Source organism: Protomyctophum parallelum, assembly GCF_964188405.1.
Source record: "Protomyctophum parallelum genome assembly, chromosome: 9".
NCBI classification, from domain to species: domain Eukaryota; kingdom Metazoa; phylum Chordata; class Actinopteri; order Myctophiformes; family Myctophidae; genus Protomyctophum; species Protomyctophum parallelum.
The window spans coordinates 23,936,551-23,953,824 of NC_139706.1; the positions used below are offsets into that span (position 1 = coordinate 23,936,551).

The window sequence follows — 17,274 nt, forward strand, 5'->3', positions numbered from 1 at the left end:
TTGCAGTAAGGATTTTGTTTTTACAGAAGCTACTGTGTTCATTCTGTTACAGCTCTTTTCCACTAGAGGTCAGAACTGGCTGACATTTAAGGTACACCTTTCATTTGATAAAAATGTATAGCCTACAGTGCTCAAGTAGAGTAATATAGTTGTTGATAAAAAATAAAACATGAATGAATGAATGAATGTCTGATTGTCTGTTCACAGGTAGACATTATATTTATTTATTGTCAAAGATGTGTCACTGACTCACTGTAAATGTATATAAAATAATTTAAAGCTGTACTGAGACTGGCATATGTACACTTCTCCCACGTTTACATGGTCTTACACCACACAGCTCTTTCAGAGAGATCACTGCATTGGTAGCTGATCCACTGTCATATGGTCTTGTTCTCAATATTTCATACAGCTCTACAAATGTAATTTTGCCTCATAACAACTGAATTATTCATACAGTTTTATGTCAGGATGACTGATTCACAAAATGACCACCACCATGTAATAGCAATTCAGTGAAAATCAGGATAACAGGATAATAATATAAATAAAATAGAAAGTTACAGCTTTTCAGGACATTTTGTACAGACTCAAGACACACAATGATAAGGGGCATGTATGGTACAGTACAGATCTACCTCAGAGCCATCGATGCATGTAGCCTAGTTGGTTATCAACCAAGATATTTTAAGCTTTATGTTCCCGAAAGTATACTTACTTTCTCTCTGATGAGGTACAACCAACCTTATACACGTGAAATGTCGATTTGGATTATCTATTGTTCAAAGTTCAAACTAGACACTGTAAATAGCCACCTGTGGTATATAATGTTGCCCTTTTGCCTTTATTGTTACCAAATTATACCAAGTTTGCTTATTTACCACCACAAAGACATCCACAAAGACTAGAAAGATTTTTATAATGCAATCACTAGTGTTAATCTGAAAACCCATTGTTCGGCTCTTAAAAAACACCTTTTTTGTCAGGATTTTACATCCAAATTAATGAATGAGCTACTGGTCTTATTTGTCCAGTAGCTGTTTTTTTTATTGCCTGTAAATCACTTTCAGATTTAAAAAAGCACTTAAATATTATGTCATCATACTTTATGAAATGTAGATGTATTTTTTGTTTTAACAAAAATTAGACCAGAATAGAGGATGCAAGTGAATATTTTATACACAATTGCACGCATGCACACACACACACACACGCGCGCGCAAATGTCTAAAGCCAAGACTTCAAGAAGTCACAACAGATGATTTTCTTTTGTCATTTTAATAATCATTTCACCCAGCAAGCTTAGAATACAAGCACATAATCACAATGCATCTGTAGCAGACAGTATAATGACACAAACTTGTCATTTCACTCAGTCGAACAACCCCACACAACCCAAAAACAGACAGCATAGATGAGATATAGCACCAGGGTGTCGGCATGCTCAGCAGCACTTCTAGTGACCATAATGGATGCTAGTGTAGGCAGGCTGCTAAGGTCATTTTTCACGCACGCACGCACGCACACACACGAGTTTGAGTTCAGACAAAGACAGGAAGTATACAAGACTAATAGCCTACTAGAACTAGACTGTGAACTCACTCACAGCTAGTTGGGCTGCCAACATTAATGTGTTACAGGACAGTGTGTTACTGTACAGCCGTAAAATAGAAGGCTGATATAAGTGAAAACATGGTGAATAAATGTGATTTCAGCATTTTTGAACAGCAGCATTTTAAGAACTTCAAGTCCTGGCCCACTCCTGGTCTTACAATACATTGTTGGCATATGCCCTTTCAAAGTGAAGGTGATTGAGTAAATACAGTAGGTTCTCCTATTTCTATATCATAGACCTGTGCATAATTACTTTCTTATTTAGCAATTATATTTCATTGAAGAAAATGGGCTACTACTAGAGAAAGGCTAATCAGTCACTGTAAAAAACAGTAGTAGTATACAGTATGCATGTTAAATCAAAGTAGTAGAAAGCAGACAGTGATTCCCAGATTGCTAGAGGCAGTTAGTGGATAGAACCATATCGTTGGTGAGTTGATTTAGTAGCTACAGACACTACACTACGTGTTTACTTATTTGTGAAAGTCTACTTGTTGATTTCTGATCTCTGCACATGCATCAGATTGGGAAATGTCCAGCCCCTATCGTGTTCTTGAATTACTTCATTTACAAGCTACTACGCTTTGGCTATTACTGTCTCAACCAGACATGGGGCCTTGCATGCAAGCTGTAGCAATTATATTACAGTTCAGTTGGTTTCCTAGCAACCAAACGGATGAAACAAGATATCATCCAATACGATGAAATGAAAACCAGGACCATACAGCAGACTGGGCAGAGGCACTGTAACCAGGAAATGCAACACTAATGCAGATTTAATATCTTAGAGAAACCTCAAGTTTGATCTCAGAGATTGAAAAGGAGAGCCTTTATTACTGTTTACAATCATTACATTAAAGATGAGTTGAATTTAGTTTTTGCTGGGTCTGGATTCTCGGATATCCAGAAAATATAAAGGTAAGAATGGCCTTTCATAGACATAGCTGATGTGAACAGATGGCTCTGAGATTCTTTCTTTTTTAGTTTGGCTTCAGAATTAACTGATATAATAATGAACAAGTGCAAAATAAGCAAAATAGGGGCTCAGTAAGTGCACAATAACACACATACATCCAATCCAACTCTTGACACTCACACAGGGTGCATGCACGAGTAAGCCCGCACATACACAAACACAATAGCTTATAGTGAGATTATGTCAACATTTGCATGAAATCAAACTCTCAATATCAGCCAGCACCACATTTAAACAGTAAATTAAAATGCAACAAAAAGATAGACAGAAGAGAAAGGTTTTGTTCATGAAGCGGCATTTTGTTCCACAAATAAAGAACAAAACACAGAGATGTATCTTTTTACTGCTTTGCCTCAGCCAGTCTGTTGCTTATTTCTTTGCTCTTCTTTGTGACGCCACCCTCTGGCTTGGGTTCTGCAGTGCTTGGTTTCTTCTTGGCTGTCTGGGAGCTAGCTATCTGCTTCTCTTTGGCTTTTTTCACCATTTTGCTTGTTGTGGTCGTCGGTGTCTTCTTTGTTTTGGTGCGAGATACAGGCTTGTCGACCTGAGGGAGAGTATAAAGTGTGCACCAAATTAGTTAATTTAACTACTACAGAAACCAAAGCACAGACATATTATGTCAGAGCTTTATTTTGTACATGCAATGCAATACATACCCTGGCCTCTTTATCCTGTTACCAAAGATTAATGGCAGACAAATGCCACCACATTACATTGGTGATATTTGCATGTGGTTAGTGCAATGAAAATAAAACAGCACATTGTGTGCTTTCGTGCCTTGTTTTATATATTTGTGATACATGCATAATTCTCAACATAAAACACATTTCTAAAAACAAATGATATGTTCTGTTAGTATCTGCAGATAGATGTTTATGCCATAGAATGGTGTATTTGGTATCAGTCAAACAGTAGTTCTTACTCTGTAAGAAGTTAAGAACTGACAAAGCATTCCTCCTTTGTGACAGGCCTTTTGTGACACTTTTACAACTAAAGATGAACTGCTATCAAAGGTATATTAATCAAAAGGTGGAAAGAAGTCTACTGATTTGAAATCTATTGCAATGGCATAGTTGCACATTATTTTGATCTGTGTCCTTTACATGTCTCCCAATGCATTAATCCAAACCTTCCATCCTTCTGTTAATCCATCCATCCATCCACCCATGCACTTGGAAGTCCCCAGAAAATACACAATCAGTTATTGACCCCAACAGAGGGGTGGTGGGGGCAGGGAATTGAGCAAACTGTGGCTGATAGTTTGGCAGAAGAATCACAGCAGCTGTAAATGAACAATAATGTGACCTCTGGTCTCTACTAACCTCGCCTCACCAGGCTTTCCACCTCGGAGGAAAGCCTGGTCTCTGTTCCAAAAGTGCCGTGTGAACCGGTCTGGAACGGTTGATACGATCGTTTCGTCATATTGTAGTACTGTTTTCTTTTGTAGGCGAGGAGGGGATCTTCCTCGGATTCTTGGAAACGCCCCCCAGCCACTGCGTTTAGTTTTACTGAGGTTAAGTTTAGGTATAGTTTACTGAGGTTAGGTTTAGGTATAGTTATACTGAGGTTAAGGTTAGGGTTAGGTTTAGGTATAGTTTTACTGAGGTTAAGGTTAGGGTTAGGGTTAGGCGTAGGCTGTCAATCACAGCGACTGGCCAGTCACAGCGCACACTCTACGCCACTCTGTACTCAACCCGAGGAAGGAACCATGCTCGCGTTTTGTAGTCATCAGGCAGGAACAATCAAACAGAACTTCCTTTTCCCTCAAACCGGAAGAATAACAATAAAAGCTCTCGTAGCCTGTAGCTTTTATTGAGAAAAATTGGTTTGAGGGAAAAGGAAGTTCCGGAAGATTAATGACTACAAACCAATACTACAACATGACGTAGCAATATTATCCGCTCCCGACCGGTTCATAAACCCGAAATGGAATGGTGCACAGGTTAGGTCTCTAGTGCATTCTGCATCTATAAATGTGCTTGTGTGTGCGTGTGCATATCTTGATGTGTCTGTTGGTCAATCTGAGGTCAACCTCAGAACCAACCATGCCTTCTATAAGAAATAGACAACACACCTGACTACAGCAGATTTAGAACAGAGCTGTTCTCAGTCTCTGAGAAGTCCTACAAGAGTGAGAGAGGGAGTGTCCTTTTAAACACACTGCATGCAGACAAACATTACCTACTACTGAGACAGACATGCATGCATCTATCTATCTATCTATCTATCTATCTATCTATCTAGTATCTATGTACGCATGCACGCACACGCACACACTTTAAAACTAAATAAGTAATTTTCTTTAAAAAAAAGATACCCTGATTACAAACTAATATTGTTTGCTGTATTTATTTGCTCTCATAGGTAATTGTTACTGACTATAGCCTACACACCATACATTGGATGTTCTTGGATAATGATAATATCCTAATCCTAATATCATGATGAATGATTTATTTTTATTAAAACAAATTGCAAAACATTTAGAAACAAGCTGTGAATTTTAATTAACACAAGTTAAATAGGTAATATATATTTAATATATTTATACCAGTTAATTACTAGTTCCATTTTGGTAATTGCCACACTAAGCCTACCACAAAAAAGATCATCCAACTCACATTTTTTAATACAATACACGGGAGCTGAAATCTAAGCATTACGCAGGTTTTATTCATTGTACAGTTTCAAACTCATGGTGTTGAATTAAAGGCTATAACGACATGGAATGACATGGAGTGAGTCCCTCACCTTGGTGGGCTCCTTGCCTCCAGGCTGATTGTAGAGGCTACGTATCCGTCTGCGGTCCACCAGCTTATTATCAGCGGGACACACCTTGGCCTGCTCGCCCTTGTACGCAGCACTGTAGGTGCTGGTTTCTAGGCTGGTCTCCTTAACAGCGTGTTGGTACTGAGATGGGGCTTTAATGGGCTTTACTGGCTTTACATCCTTGTATGCCTTGAATTCATTCCTAAGAGCAATGATAAACAGCAGTTTAACATCCATGGAAAAATAAAGATAAGCTGTCATGTCAACACACTATCAGGAGTATTCTGACTTACGATAAGAAAATCATCATCAGAAATATCCAACCAAAGCACACACAAAATCCAAATTCAATGACCGAAAAAAGGCATAGGCTGTTGCACAATCCTTATTCTTTGCCTATCCTCTACAATCCTTATGCATGCTGGCCCAGCACCCGCACCTCTTCTGGTATAGAGGGGCGGGTAGTGCATGCATGGAGCAATCGCTGTATAATACTGGTTCACCTATCTGATCTAAACTTATTATTATAATGTAATATATTGCATACATATGAAAATGAGATACAAAAAAGGTATGGGACTTGATGATTTATTGTGATTTTCTTTGGTCTCCATGTCTCTCATGCGAAATGCATCAAAATGAATTGAAATTGGTGACAAAACAAAGTAGTAGACAGAATTGGAACTTGAACACTATAAAATCAGACCCGTCTGAAGTGAGTTGTGCAACAACTGTTGGTACCCTAAACATACATACGGACGGACATTGCTGGTTCTAGGAGTGGTTGGACCACTCAAAAATGATTTTTTTTTTTTTAAGTTGCACGATTCAGTATTTTTGATTGGTGCAACCATAAGGTGCAGCCACTCGGCCCAGGCCGTAGCGTAACGGTCTGGGCACCGGACTGGTGATCCAGTCACGGTGTGCCGCGGGTTCGACTCCCGGACCCGACACGGCCTTTACCGCATGTCATCCCCCCATCTCTCTCCCGTTTCCTGTCAGCCTACTATCTGTCCCTTAAAAAATCAATAAAGGCGTAAGCCGCAAAAAAATATCTTAAAAAAAAAAAGGTGCAGCCACTCCAATTCCCAGCATTGTCCGTCCCACCCGTCTCTGTGTCCCTATGTATGTTTAGGGTACCTAAACATACGCACCACTCACGCACTCACGCACCGTGCACCACTCACTTCAGACAGGTCTGATTATTGTATTTATTTTTTCAATAACTTTTTTCATTAAAGGACCACCTCACCACTTTTCTACCTATCATCATATAATAGGTCCTCACTAATAATCACCAGTGACATCATCGTTAGGCAGATTCTTTTTTTATTGTTTTTTTTTTTTTTAAGGTACAGACAGTAGGCTGACAGGAAACGGGAGAGAGATGGGGGAAGACATGCAGTAAAGGCCGTGTCAGGCTCGGGAGTCGAACCCGTGGCACACTGCGACTGGATTACCAGTCGGGTGCCCAGACGGTTACGCCACCGCCTGGGCCGGCAGATTCTTTTTTAAACAAGATTTATTTTTTTACAAAATGTTTAGATTTTTAGGATTATGAGAACGATGGCTTCCATTTTCGCGTTGCAACTTTTCAGGACTAGAAAAATTGCAGTTTCTATTAGCTTGGATTCCCCATCGATGATGTGGACGGGTTTGAGTAGAAAAAGATTGTGCCATTTTATCATGATTATTGGTGAGGACCTATTATATGAAGATAGGTTGAAAAGTCGTGAAGTGGTCCTATAAGCTTATTTATTTTATTTGTTGTATTTATTTTTGTTAATTTACGCAAAACAATATAAAAAATAAAGTTAAAAACACAGGCCTCTCACATATTAGGAGGGCACTACTGCCCTCCTAATACAGACCAAGGACGGGTGGGTGTTTTTGATTAATCTGTCATGGTTAAAATGGTGAAATATCAGCTTACTATCACCTCAACATATAGCACAGGTTCTTTATTTTGCGTCATGAAACATCACAACATAAAAACAACATACAATATACATACAAACAACTGACACTCGTCAGTCTAAATCTAAATTGTCTGGTTAAAGGAGCTGTCTCAGCAGGATCTAGAAAGACTTTTCCATGTGTTCATCTTCAGTAGACTTGACAATGTCTTTGCAGGTCTCCCTAAATATCTATCAGACGACTGCAGTTGATTCAGAATGCTGCTGCTCGAGTCCTTAATAAATATTAACAATACTAAGAGAGTGGAACATATCACTCCAGTTCATAAATATTTACACTGGCTCCGTGTGTGTCAGATAATTGATTATAAAATACAACTGTTGGTCTGTAAAACTTTAAATGGTTTAGGGCCAAAATATATTTCTGATCTTGTACGATATCGTGAACAATCCAGAACACTCAGGTCAACTGCTTGCTGTCCCTAAAACCAAAAATAGACATGGGAAAGCAGCATTTCGTTTTTACTTTATATGCACCACATATCTGGAACAGGCTCCCGCCTCCCAGAAAACTGCAGGTCTGCTGCCAGTCTAATTGTCAACCCCAAGCCCAAAGGCATGGGCCAGACTATAAGTTTTGCACCCTGACCGTCCGTTTGTGGTTCTGCCTGTGAACAGCTAATCTCCAGCACTGTTGGCTTGATCGCAGCACACGCCAACACTCCCTGGGTGCCAGAGCAGAACCTCATACCGGTTTTCAGTTTCACATACCGCCACCACGCGCAAGTCCATAGGTTCATGTACTTTTTATTTGCATTGTAATAGGAGGATTTTAGATCACCTCATATAAGAACAAGTTTGAAAAATAAACATGTCATCCCGGCCGTTTCACTCATATGGATATGAAGAATCAACTGACTGAGAGAAAATGCTAATGTTACTGCTGCTGAATTAACGACACAGAGCCACCTCCCCGACAATTTCACCAAGACACTTTGTTTATTTTTGGACCACAATGCTTATATGAGATGATTTTAAGATGACCCCATGTAATTCTCCATAGAGAAATTACTTCCGTGAACCAGGGGATGAGCGAATGACGTCAGTATCTGACGTCAATATCGGTAGAGGGTGCCAAGTCCACTGGTACTTTTTATTTGCATTGTACGCCCATAGGGGGATTATAGATCGCCTCATATAAGAACTGTGTTTAAAAACAAATCATCGAGGCCGTTTCACTCATAGGATATGTAGAATCAAGTAATTAATTGACTTCCGTGAACCAGGGGATGAGCGAGCGAGTGACGCCAGGACTTCGGCGCTCTATTAAACCAGATGTTTAATATTCCATCCTGATTGGCTAAGATTGGCTTTAAAAATTTGTAGGAGTGCTCCATTTTCAACAAAATGGCTCAAATCATGAACACAACCTGCAATTGGTGTGACACTTTGCACCCACATTCCCACTAGGCCATGGAAGAAATGCCACTTTAAAGTGGCATTTTATAGCGCCTCATGGTGGCACTATAACAGGCAGATTCATGTATTTACCCATAACTGCACAGATCTGTGTAAAACTTTGTATGCACACTCCCTATAGGCCAAGGAAAGCTCTGCCCTTTATTTTTCAGTTCTACCTTAGCGCGACCGTCTTATGTAAAATCCTGATCGACTAAGATTGACATCTAAAGTTTGCAAGAGGGCGGCCTGTATTGAAGGAAATGTGTCAAATCATGAACACGTCTGATTCCGGTGAAACTTTGCACGCACATTTGCTGGCCAACAATAACCTACTGGTTCTGACTCCTGGTGACCTGTGCTCCGAGGAACATTTCTCTATAGTTTATTTTAAAACTCAGACCAGTCTGAAGCGAGTGGTGCAACAGCACCCCCAATTGGTACTCTAAACATAGTAATACAGTCACATAGTCCCATAGGGACAAAGCTTGTTCCTTGGAGTGGTTGCACCACTCAAAAACACAACTAAATACCTTTCTGTTTGGCACTGCCTTTGATTTTTGTCCCCTCCACTGCATGTTTTTTTTTGTATAATTGTGTTTGCTTTGCTTGTTCTGTGTAAAGCACATTGAATAGCCTTGTTAAAATGTGCTATACAAATAAAACTGTCTTGCCTTACCTGAAAATGTATTTTATGTTTATTAAAGAGCTAGAGAAACAAGGAGAACCTTGCAACTGAACAGTTTGTACAGCAATTATTGTCACAATATATTGTTAGTGTGGTGGCTTTTTGAGGGGCGCTAGCTCCTCCTATGTCCAGTTTTGAGGGTATGTGTAAACACAAACATTGAAGACAAAAGCGTGTAAACACAAACATTGAAAAGTGAGGATGCAAATTATGATTGGCCAGAATGAGATGATGTATGATGACGTATAAGATGAAAAAGTGATTTGTAGTAAATATCGTAACTTATAATGGCTCTTAGATACCTTTATTTTACTTTAACATAATTGTACCCACTACCAACCAAGACAATAAATATCCATTCAAAGAATGTCAGAGACGAATTGTACCAACCAAGACAATAGATCCATTCAAAGAAGGTCAGAGACGAATTGTACCAACCAAGACAATAGATATCCATTCAAAGAATGTTAGACGGGCTAGAGTAGATCTAGATTTTCATATAGGCCTACATGAGGCTGATTTATTTAATTTCTTTAATATTAGTAAAGATCCAATAAATAACTATAGATCTACCCATGACTTGGATTTCCGAGGCTATACCCTAGCTCTGGTCCATAGACCAGAGCTAGCTATACCCATGACTTTCAATCCCACAACCAGGCTAGCCTATAGGCTAGTAACTAAGGCCACTGTACTCTACTGTACTTACCTGTAGCTGCTGCCAGTCGAAACATCCTTTATCTGTTTGTTCACGGCGTCTGCAGCTGCTCTGCCTTTCCTCTCCATAGTGACATCTGCTGGCAACTGCTCTTCCGTTTTTTCAGGCATTTTTACATCGGCTTGATCTTTCTTAGGCGTTTTTACTACATTCTCTTTATCTTTTACTTTCTCTTGGACCTTTTCCTCTATTTCACTCTTCTCTACGCCGCTGTCGGCTTCAGCAGGGATATGTTCAAGCTTGGTACTGGAGGAGGTAGTGGTAGTGGTAGTGGGGCTGGGCTTGGGGATCCAGGGGTGATCTCCCTTTTTCGGAATGGGCCATGGTTTGTAATCCTTCTGATACTGGGTTACGTTGTTGAAAGGTTCCACCGAACGTTGGAACTCATTCCTCGGCTTGCAACTAGGTTCAGGGCGCACTTTCCAAGCCTTGAAGTCTTGGCGCATGACGGACGCAGAGCCATCTTCGCCCGCTGCGGCACCAGTCGCGGGCGGTGCCTTTGGCCCCTGTTCCCTGGAATGAAGCTGGGTTTCTATGGCAATGGGGCCGGTCTTCTTCTGTTGAAGTTGAGGCTTGGCTGAGAGATACTGCGCTTCGGTTGCATCCGAGTATTTTGCGAAAACCAACGGCACCGAGATGTCGGCTTTGTCCAACTCACTCCAATAACGATTGATGCAGCAAGCACGCGTAATGCACGGCCATGCCATTATTAACGGGGGAGCAATACGCCTAAAGAGTCGAATACTACTGAAATGTGGCCCGGTGATGTGCTAAAACGAATGCGCTACTCACGATAAGAATTCTGCACGCTGCCTGCAACCACTCAATGTCGGTCCACCCAGGACTGTTCTCTATTTTAAGATTGACCGCACTGATCTTTGCCAGGAGTGAGGTAGAATCTGCACGCTGTGTTCTTACCAAGTAGGCTACCAGCTATTGTTGAAGTTTAAATGGACTTTGGGGTTCGGTGGAGTAGCTCAGAGATCTGGACTGGAGTAGCTTACATTGCTTGCGAGTTGCGCATCATACCGACCCCACCCACTTTAGTGATGCGAGCCTCCCTCCAGATGACCAGGATGGCGAGTCCGTAGTACCATTACAGTCTGTACGGTGAACTATCACCTGTATCCATCACCGTCTGGCCAGCAGAGGGAGGACACATTCTTAACCCCTCATTCTCCACGACTCATTTTAAAAGCTAGGCTTTTTCTTAGATTCTTTCATCACTGTGCACTTCAGTAGACTACTATACTGTATGTATAGGCTAGTACCTCCTAGGACGCCTATGGAGAGAACGCAGAGAAGCGCTCTTTAATTCAGATGAAGCTGTTCTATATAGTTTGTAGCCATCACCATAAAAACACAAGGTCATTAATAATACACAATTGTTTTAATGGAATACATCATCCCATTTAAACGGAGGGTGTGTCTAAAAAGGCTCAGTCTAAGAAGAATGATTCCGAATCATTTTAGTCCTATTAAAATGTGCTAAACATTGCTATTGTTTAGCATTAGCTGTAAATTAAATTCCAATACCCAGAATACAATTTTATGATGGCATAATACAGATTATAATCTAAAAGCAATTGTTGCATTATCACCACACCTACCTGGGACTGGCCTGACAGGCCTAACCATGTGCCTTATATAAATATGGAAATTAAACATAGCATAAACATTGATGATTTTATTAACACCAAGAACAAGTATCTTGTATTAGAAGAAAAGCTATACTACTTAAGAAAATAATGCAGGAACATGTTAAACGCCATATAAAATACCAGAAAATACTTTCATACAAATCACACCATTATAGGCCTCAACACAATAACTATCTACATCTGACATTGTCAAGTCTGAGAACAAATCAGTTAATACAAAAGTAATCACTCGCCTCAAAGTTCTGTTGTGCATCAATTCAACATTATATTGTATGTCAAGTCCTCTAGTCTCTATACTACCAATGGCTTCATGTCCAACATGCACTGTTATCTACCTTCACTAAAATTACGGTAGTGTATTTTCAAGGTAATTTGTTTAGAATTTTCTAGAATAATATACTGTATAATTATGTTCTAACCTACCCATGTAATATGTATATGAAACATGAATGAGTTATGGTGAATGTATTCTAATCTAGAGCATAGTCCCACTTAGAACCATACAATCTTATTATGCTGTGAATTATTTGCAAGAAAAACCAGAACAATGATTCATTGATTAGGTTGATATGAAATGTATAGAAAAATGCACAAATAAGCCTTTTCTTTTTTGCAAAAAACATTAATGAGGGTAGAAACGTTTATGAGCAACATCATATATTTTCAACTCGATTGTGTCCAATTAAGCTTAATCTTAAAGTCAATGTCAAATACATTATGTCACCACATCTAACTCTCCATGGGCTCAGCCTTGGCAATGGCTTCCAATTCAATTTCAACTTCAGACTCATCTTCAGGGTAAAGTCTGCAGTATTTGTCCACCATGACATCAAAGTCATGCTTGACATGGGCGTTAACATTAAGCACGGCCAGACTCTTGTTCCGGTGCTTGACAGGTGTGCTGCTAAGGTAGGTCTGCAGCCGCTCACCTGCTCTCTCAACGTTGCCTTCCTCCATCTTCAGTACGGGCAGGGTGGAGAGAATTTTGAGGAATGAATTCACATTGGGGAAGAACTTAACATCTGATAGCTGGAGGGTCTCATGGATGGTAGTGGGCAGACGTACCTCCTTGCCTCTGTGCTTCCACTTGATCCTCCAGCAGTGAAGTTCAGCTGGGAGCGTGTCTGGGGTGGGAAGGTCATTGCGGTAAACTTCTGCATAGTTTTCCTCAGAGGTGTTAAACTTCATCTGACCCATTACAGCAGGGACCAAGGACAGACATTTGAGGGTTTTAAGGTTGGACTCTGAGAATATGTCTTCCACCTCCTGGATTACTCCTCGGATCACAGGGACAGTCACATATTCTTTGAAGTATGCCTCTGGGTGGACCTCCCCAACATCAGCTGCACGCTGTTTCCGAAGGAACAGCCGAGGTACTGTCACAGGAACCCCCATCGCAGTAGCCAAATTCACAGCCTCCTCAAACCAGAATTCATGGTAGACATCAATGTTATCAATGACCTCATTCAGGGAATGCAGCACGGCAGTTAGGGTATTGGCAGCAAAAAACACATCAAGCGTTTCACCTTGGAGATTCTTGCCAAAAGCTCTGGTGAAAGACAAGGCATTTTTTAAGATGACTATAGTGACAATAATCTCAAAGTCAGCCAGTATCTCTGTGATTGAGTAGGCATCTGCTGTAAGTGCATCACTGAACTTTCCATCCTCATTGTCCCGGATGCTATCCATGCTTTGCACAAGGGCCTCCAGCATATCCACCATCAAATCAAATACGTTGTGCTGTTGTGTCCAGTGTGAGCCACAGACTTCTTTTAACTTGGTTTCTTTCTCTTCGCTCCCTTGGTAATTAGCAGAGATAGCTTTCTCTAATTCTACCCGAGTAGAAGGGTCGCTAAAGAAACTATCAACCTTTCTCAAGGTTGCCATGGCAATCTGGACACTGGGGAAAGGTAGACTGTTGGCCAGGTGGATGTTTAGTGCGGGAGAGGAGCAGGGCATGTGCAGTGCCAACGGATACTTCTCCACCAAGATTGCTGCCACTGCTTTCATTTTGATGGTTGAGGTCCCTGTGGCCTGGTGAGCTTGCCCACGGCAGTCCTCCATGCTCAGGCCCCAACGTTCAGTCAGTTGGGCTTCTAGTCTCTCCACTAGAGAAGCCTCATCACCACAGAATGGAACAAAGTCCAGAAACTCCTCCCTAAGCATGTTGCGTTGATCCACAAAGCGCAAAAACAGAGGGAGATTTTTCTCATTAGAAAATTCAATCAGGTCTCCTGTGACTAGAGAGAAGAAGCGACTCTCTCTTGCCTCCATGAGTATCTCTTCTCTCACAGTGTTCTCAAAGATGTCCAGGAGCTGGCTCTGCTGTTCTATGGAGAGGCACTCTGTGTTCACAGCCGAAGCCCCAAAACGCTTGCTCAAGGCCACATCGCCAGCATTCATGCGGTATTCTAGCAGGGCCTGGAAGTTACTACAGTCTCGTTTAGCTTCTGGTAGCTTGTCAGTACCCAGTGAGATGTTCTGCTTTCCCAGCATGGCAACAACTTCAAATAAGGACCTCAAGTACTCACGAAAGCCCCTTTCGTCTGGAGACAGCTGCGGCTCATCGTCTTTGTTGCTGTCCTCCTCAACTGTATCTTTTTTGGAAATCAACTGTTCAATAGAAGATGCTACTGTAGATGAGAGGAAGAGAGATATTATATGATTGAAGGTGAAGGTGTATATATATATATATATATATAGACAGAATACATAGAGAAAAGCAGGGGCTCGCAACTCACTTTGTAATGCTCCAGATAACTTTTATTCACGAACACAGCAGGCAGGACCAGTATAGGTCTTTCTCAAGTATACGTGTAAGTGATGACAGGAAATTATTCTTTTTATATAGTACAGAATTCATTCCATGTTGATCAGACCTCCCCCTTTAGGGCGAGGTCACTTCTCTCTCTCTCTCACACACACATACATACATACATATATACCGGTAATATAATAAAATGTTACTTACATCTCCTTTCCTTGATTTTCCTTATATCCTCTTCAGTCTATTAAGAAAAGAATAAATATTTACTTTGGGGAGAAATAAACACAAAAATACAATTGTTTGAAAGAATTAGTTGTCCTTTTGTTTTTTTAAGAATTTACTTTTTCATACCAATTCTTTAATTCGCTTGCGATGTCGAGTGTGAGGATTTTTGAGGTGGCTTGTCAAGTCAAATATAGTTGGAATGGCTGTATCCTTCAGAACGGTCCTATAGGGGCTCTGAAAAAACCCCCACATAAGATCACTTGAGAAAATTCTTAATGTGGAAAAAAAATGGCTCACTGAGTAAGGTTTTTTACGGCAATAACACAAGATAGGCTACTTACGGTTTTGCACACCATTGCTGGGTCAAAGTGTTTGGCACACAATCTGTAGTGCTTGTTTAATTGGTCTGAGGTTTTTGTCTCTAGATCAGCCCTGCGACAGTTCTCTACCCAGAGTCGGCATCTGCATTATAAACACAGTCACAGAACAAAAGATAAGTGGAGGGAATCATCTTGGTGGCATACTATTGTGATTTTGGTTGACCACCTGAGTGCCACTGCATGGTCCCTCATAAGTCTCCATCTAAAGTCTAAACCAAAGGGGTGGTGCACTGGTGGGTGAGGATCAGCTGAGTTGCACATGTCAACACACCAGGCAAGCATTGCATAATACATTCTAGTTTATTGTAGACACCCAAAATACAGCATGAACAGCGGACACATGACGTACCTAGCAGATTAGCTCTGCTCCATAGCCCTAATGCCCTAGCTCTGGTCCATAGCTCTAAATGCAATAGCATTAGAGCTATGGACCAGAGCTACTAATGCCCTATGGTCGGGACCAGAGCTGCTAGCAGATATGAAGAGGATGATAAGCGCTGAATGAACAGGAACAGAGCATGGATCTCATAGCATTGCGCACAGACAGACAGTAGATCTGATAAAGTAGTGATGGTCATCATCGTATCATGGAAATTATGTTTACGTAGACGAGTGTTTCGCCACAGTGTCAAGCATAAATCATAACACTAATTTGTTAAGCTCTCTGTGTTATAAGCAATGCATATGAGCCATTCTAGGGCTATGATAGCTCTGATCCATAGCCTTACTGCTTCTATGATTCTGAAGCAGTAAGGCTATGGACTAGCCCTCCAAGCAGAACCCAATGGTACTGAAGTTCAGAAAAGCTTTATGTAGGGTCCCGAAAGGGGCTAGCTATGGACCAGAGCTAGGGCTATGATAATCCTGCTGAAATAAAAAGGTGTAAATAATAGAATCGCCCATAAGGCAACCACGGTAACTTTTAACTTACAGTTAACTTGTTCCAGCAATGCTTATTGCTTACACAACATCATATATGTATTAACAAATACAATACAGACTACACTCTTGCGCCTTACCGTTCCGGGTCCCTAGGAAACCGAAAAAACGCCAGATCAGACTGAGTACTCTTCCTGGTGCAGTTTGGAGCCGCGCAAAAATTTGGCATTATCCACCTAGCTAACGCTAGCCCCGCTAGCCAACTTTTAGCGAATATGCCAAGCAAATGGCAACGCTAACTGTAACGCGAGCCGTAACTGTGGAATCTCAAACTATTTCGTTTCTAATACTGTGCTCAATTCAATTGTGTGTTCTTCGTAGAAGACGTAGATAGATACGACAGTTAACAATTGTGAACATGCAACAGAGTGTATAGCAGGCAGCGTGATGGATTCAAAAAACCTCTACCGACTTTAGATTGTATTCTTCGTCTTGTACATTTCGGGCAGTTCGTGGTTATTGCAACACAATACTGCCTCCCACTGGTTGTTAGCCAGGTTGTTGTACTGGGGATGTTACCATTACGCTTTCATTGTATCGCTAATCATACATCAGCTGCAGTCTTTTCTACTGTATTTAACTTAACGAATGAATGTAGTTTGCATGTCTTTAATGAGCATACAAAAATACATAGGCCTATATCTATATGGACTATTATGCAGGTGTAGCCCCAGCCTCCAGAAACAACAACTCCGAAGTCTGCACTAACACTTCTCTAGGTATACTTCCAGGGATATTTGGCTCGTTGGTCTAGGGGTATGATTCTCGCTTAGGGTGCGAGAGGTCCCGGGTTCAAATCCCGGACGAGCCCTCGATATTCTTAGAAATTATGTCAATTTTCATTTGGTATAACGTCAGCGGAAGTATCGCCTTATTTATCGTGTACTATTAATCACTACATTTCACTTTATTATCGTTGCCGTCTCTAGTTCACAGTCGATAATATTTGGCAATAGTTTATTTTAAAGAAACAAATTATGATCTATAAATCAGTCCATGCGATACAAAAATGTTGACAAAAATGGGCTCGTCCGGGATTTGAACCCGGGACCTCTCGCACCCGAAGCGAGAATCATACCCCTAGACCAACGAGCCTGGGCTCATGATTGGTTGACTTTACCATTATTGACAGTCTTAATCGAACGTACATTATCTTTGTCAAC

At 40.9% G+C, this 17,274-nt stretch overlaps 2 protein-coding genes across 3 annotated transcripts; both read right to left on the reverse strand.

The window, feature by feature from the left end:
* Nucleotides 1-1,298: 1,298 nt before the first annotated feature.
* Nucleotides 1,299-11,104, reverse strand: map6b (microtubule-associated protein 6b). Its single transcript, XM_083772859.1, has 3 exons — nucleotides 10,131-11,104; nucleotides 5,342-5,561; nucleotides 1,299-3,134 (listed from the first exon to the last, which is right to left on the reverse strand). The coding sequence occupies exons 1-3, from the start codon at nucleotides 10,844-10,846 to the stop codon at nucleotides 2,931-2,933; spliced, it is 1,140 nt and encodes a 379-aa protein (XP_083628985.1). The 5' UTR covers nucleotides 10,847-11,104; the 3' UTR covers nucleotides 1,299-2,930.
* A 791-nt stretch (nucleotides 11,105-11,895) lies between these two features.
* On the reverse strand, nucleotides 11,896-16,507 carry thap12b (THAP domain containing 12b). 2 transcript variants are annotated; one of them, XM_083772858.1, is made up of 5 exons: nucleotides 16,192-16,507; nucleotides 15,134-15,254; nucleotides 14,919-15,026; nucleotides 14,772-14,808; nucleotides 11,896-14,430 (listed from the first exon to the last, which is right to left on the reverse strand). In XM_083772858.1, exons 1-5 carry the CDS (start codon nucleotides 16,278-16,280, stop codon nucleotides 12,530-12,532), a joined length of 2,256 nt encoding a protein of 751 aa, XP_083628984.1. In that variant the 5' UTR covers nucleotides 16,281-16,507; the 3' UTR covers nucleotides 11,896-12,529. The 2 variants fall into 2 exon arrangements, with proteins under 2 accessions (XP_083628984.1, XP_083628983.1); XM_083772857.1 differs by having other exon boundaries at nucleotides 11,896-14,433.
* Between the last annotated feature and the right edge of the window lie 767 nt (nucleotides 16,508-17,274).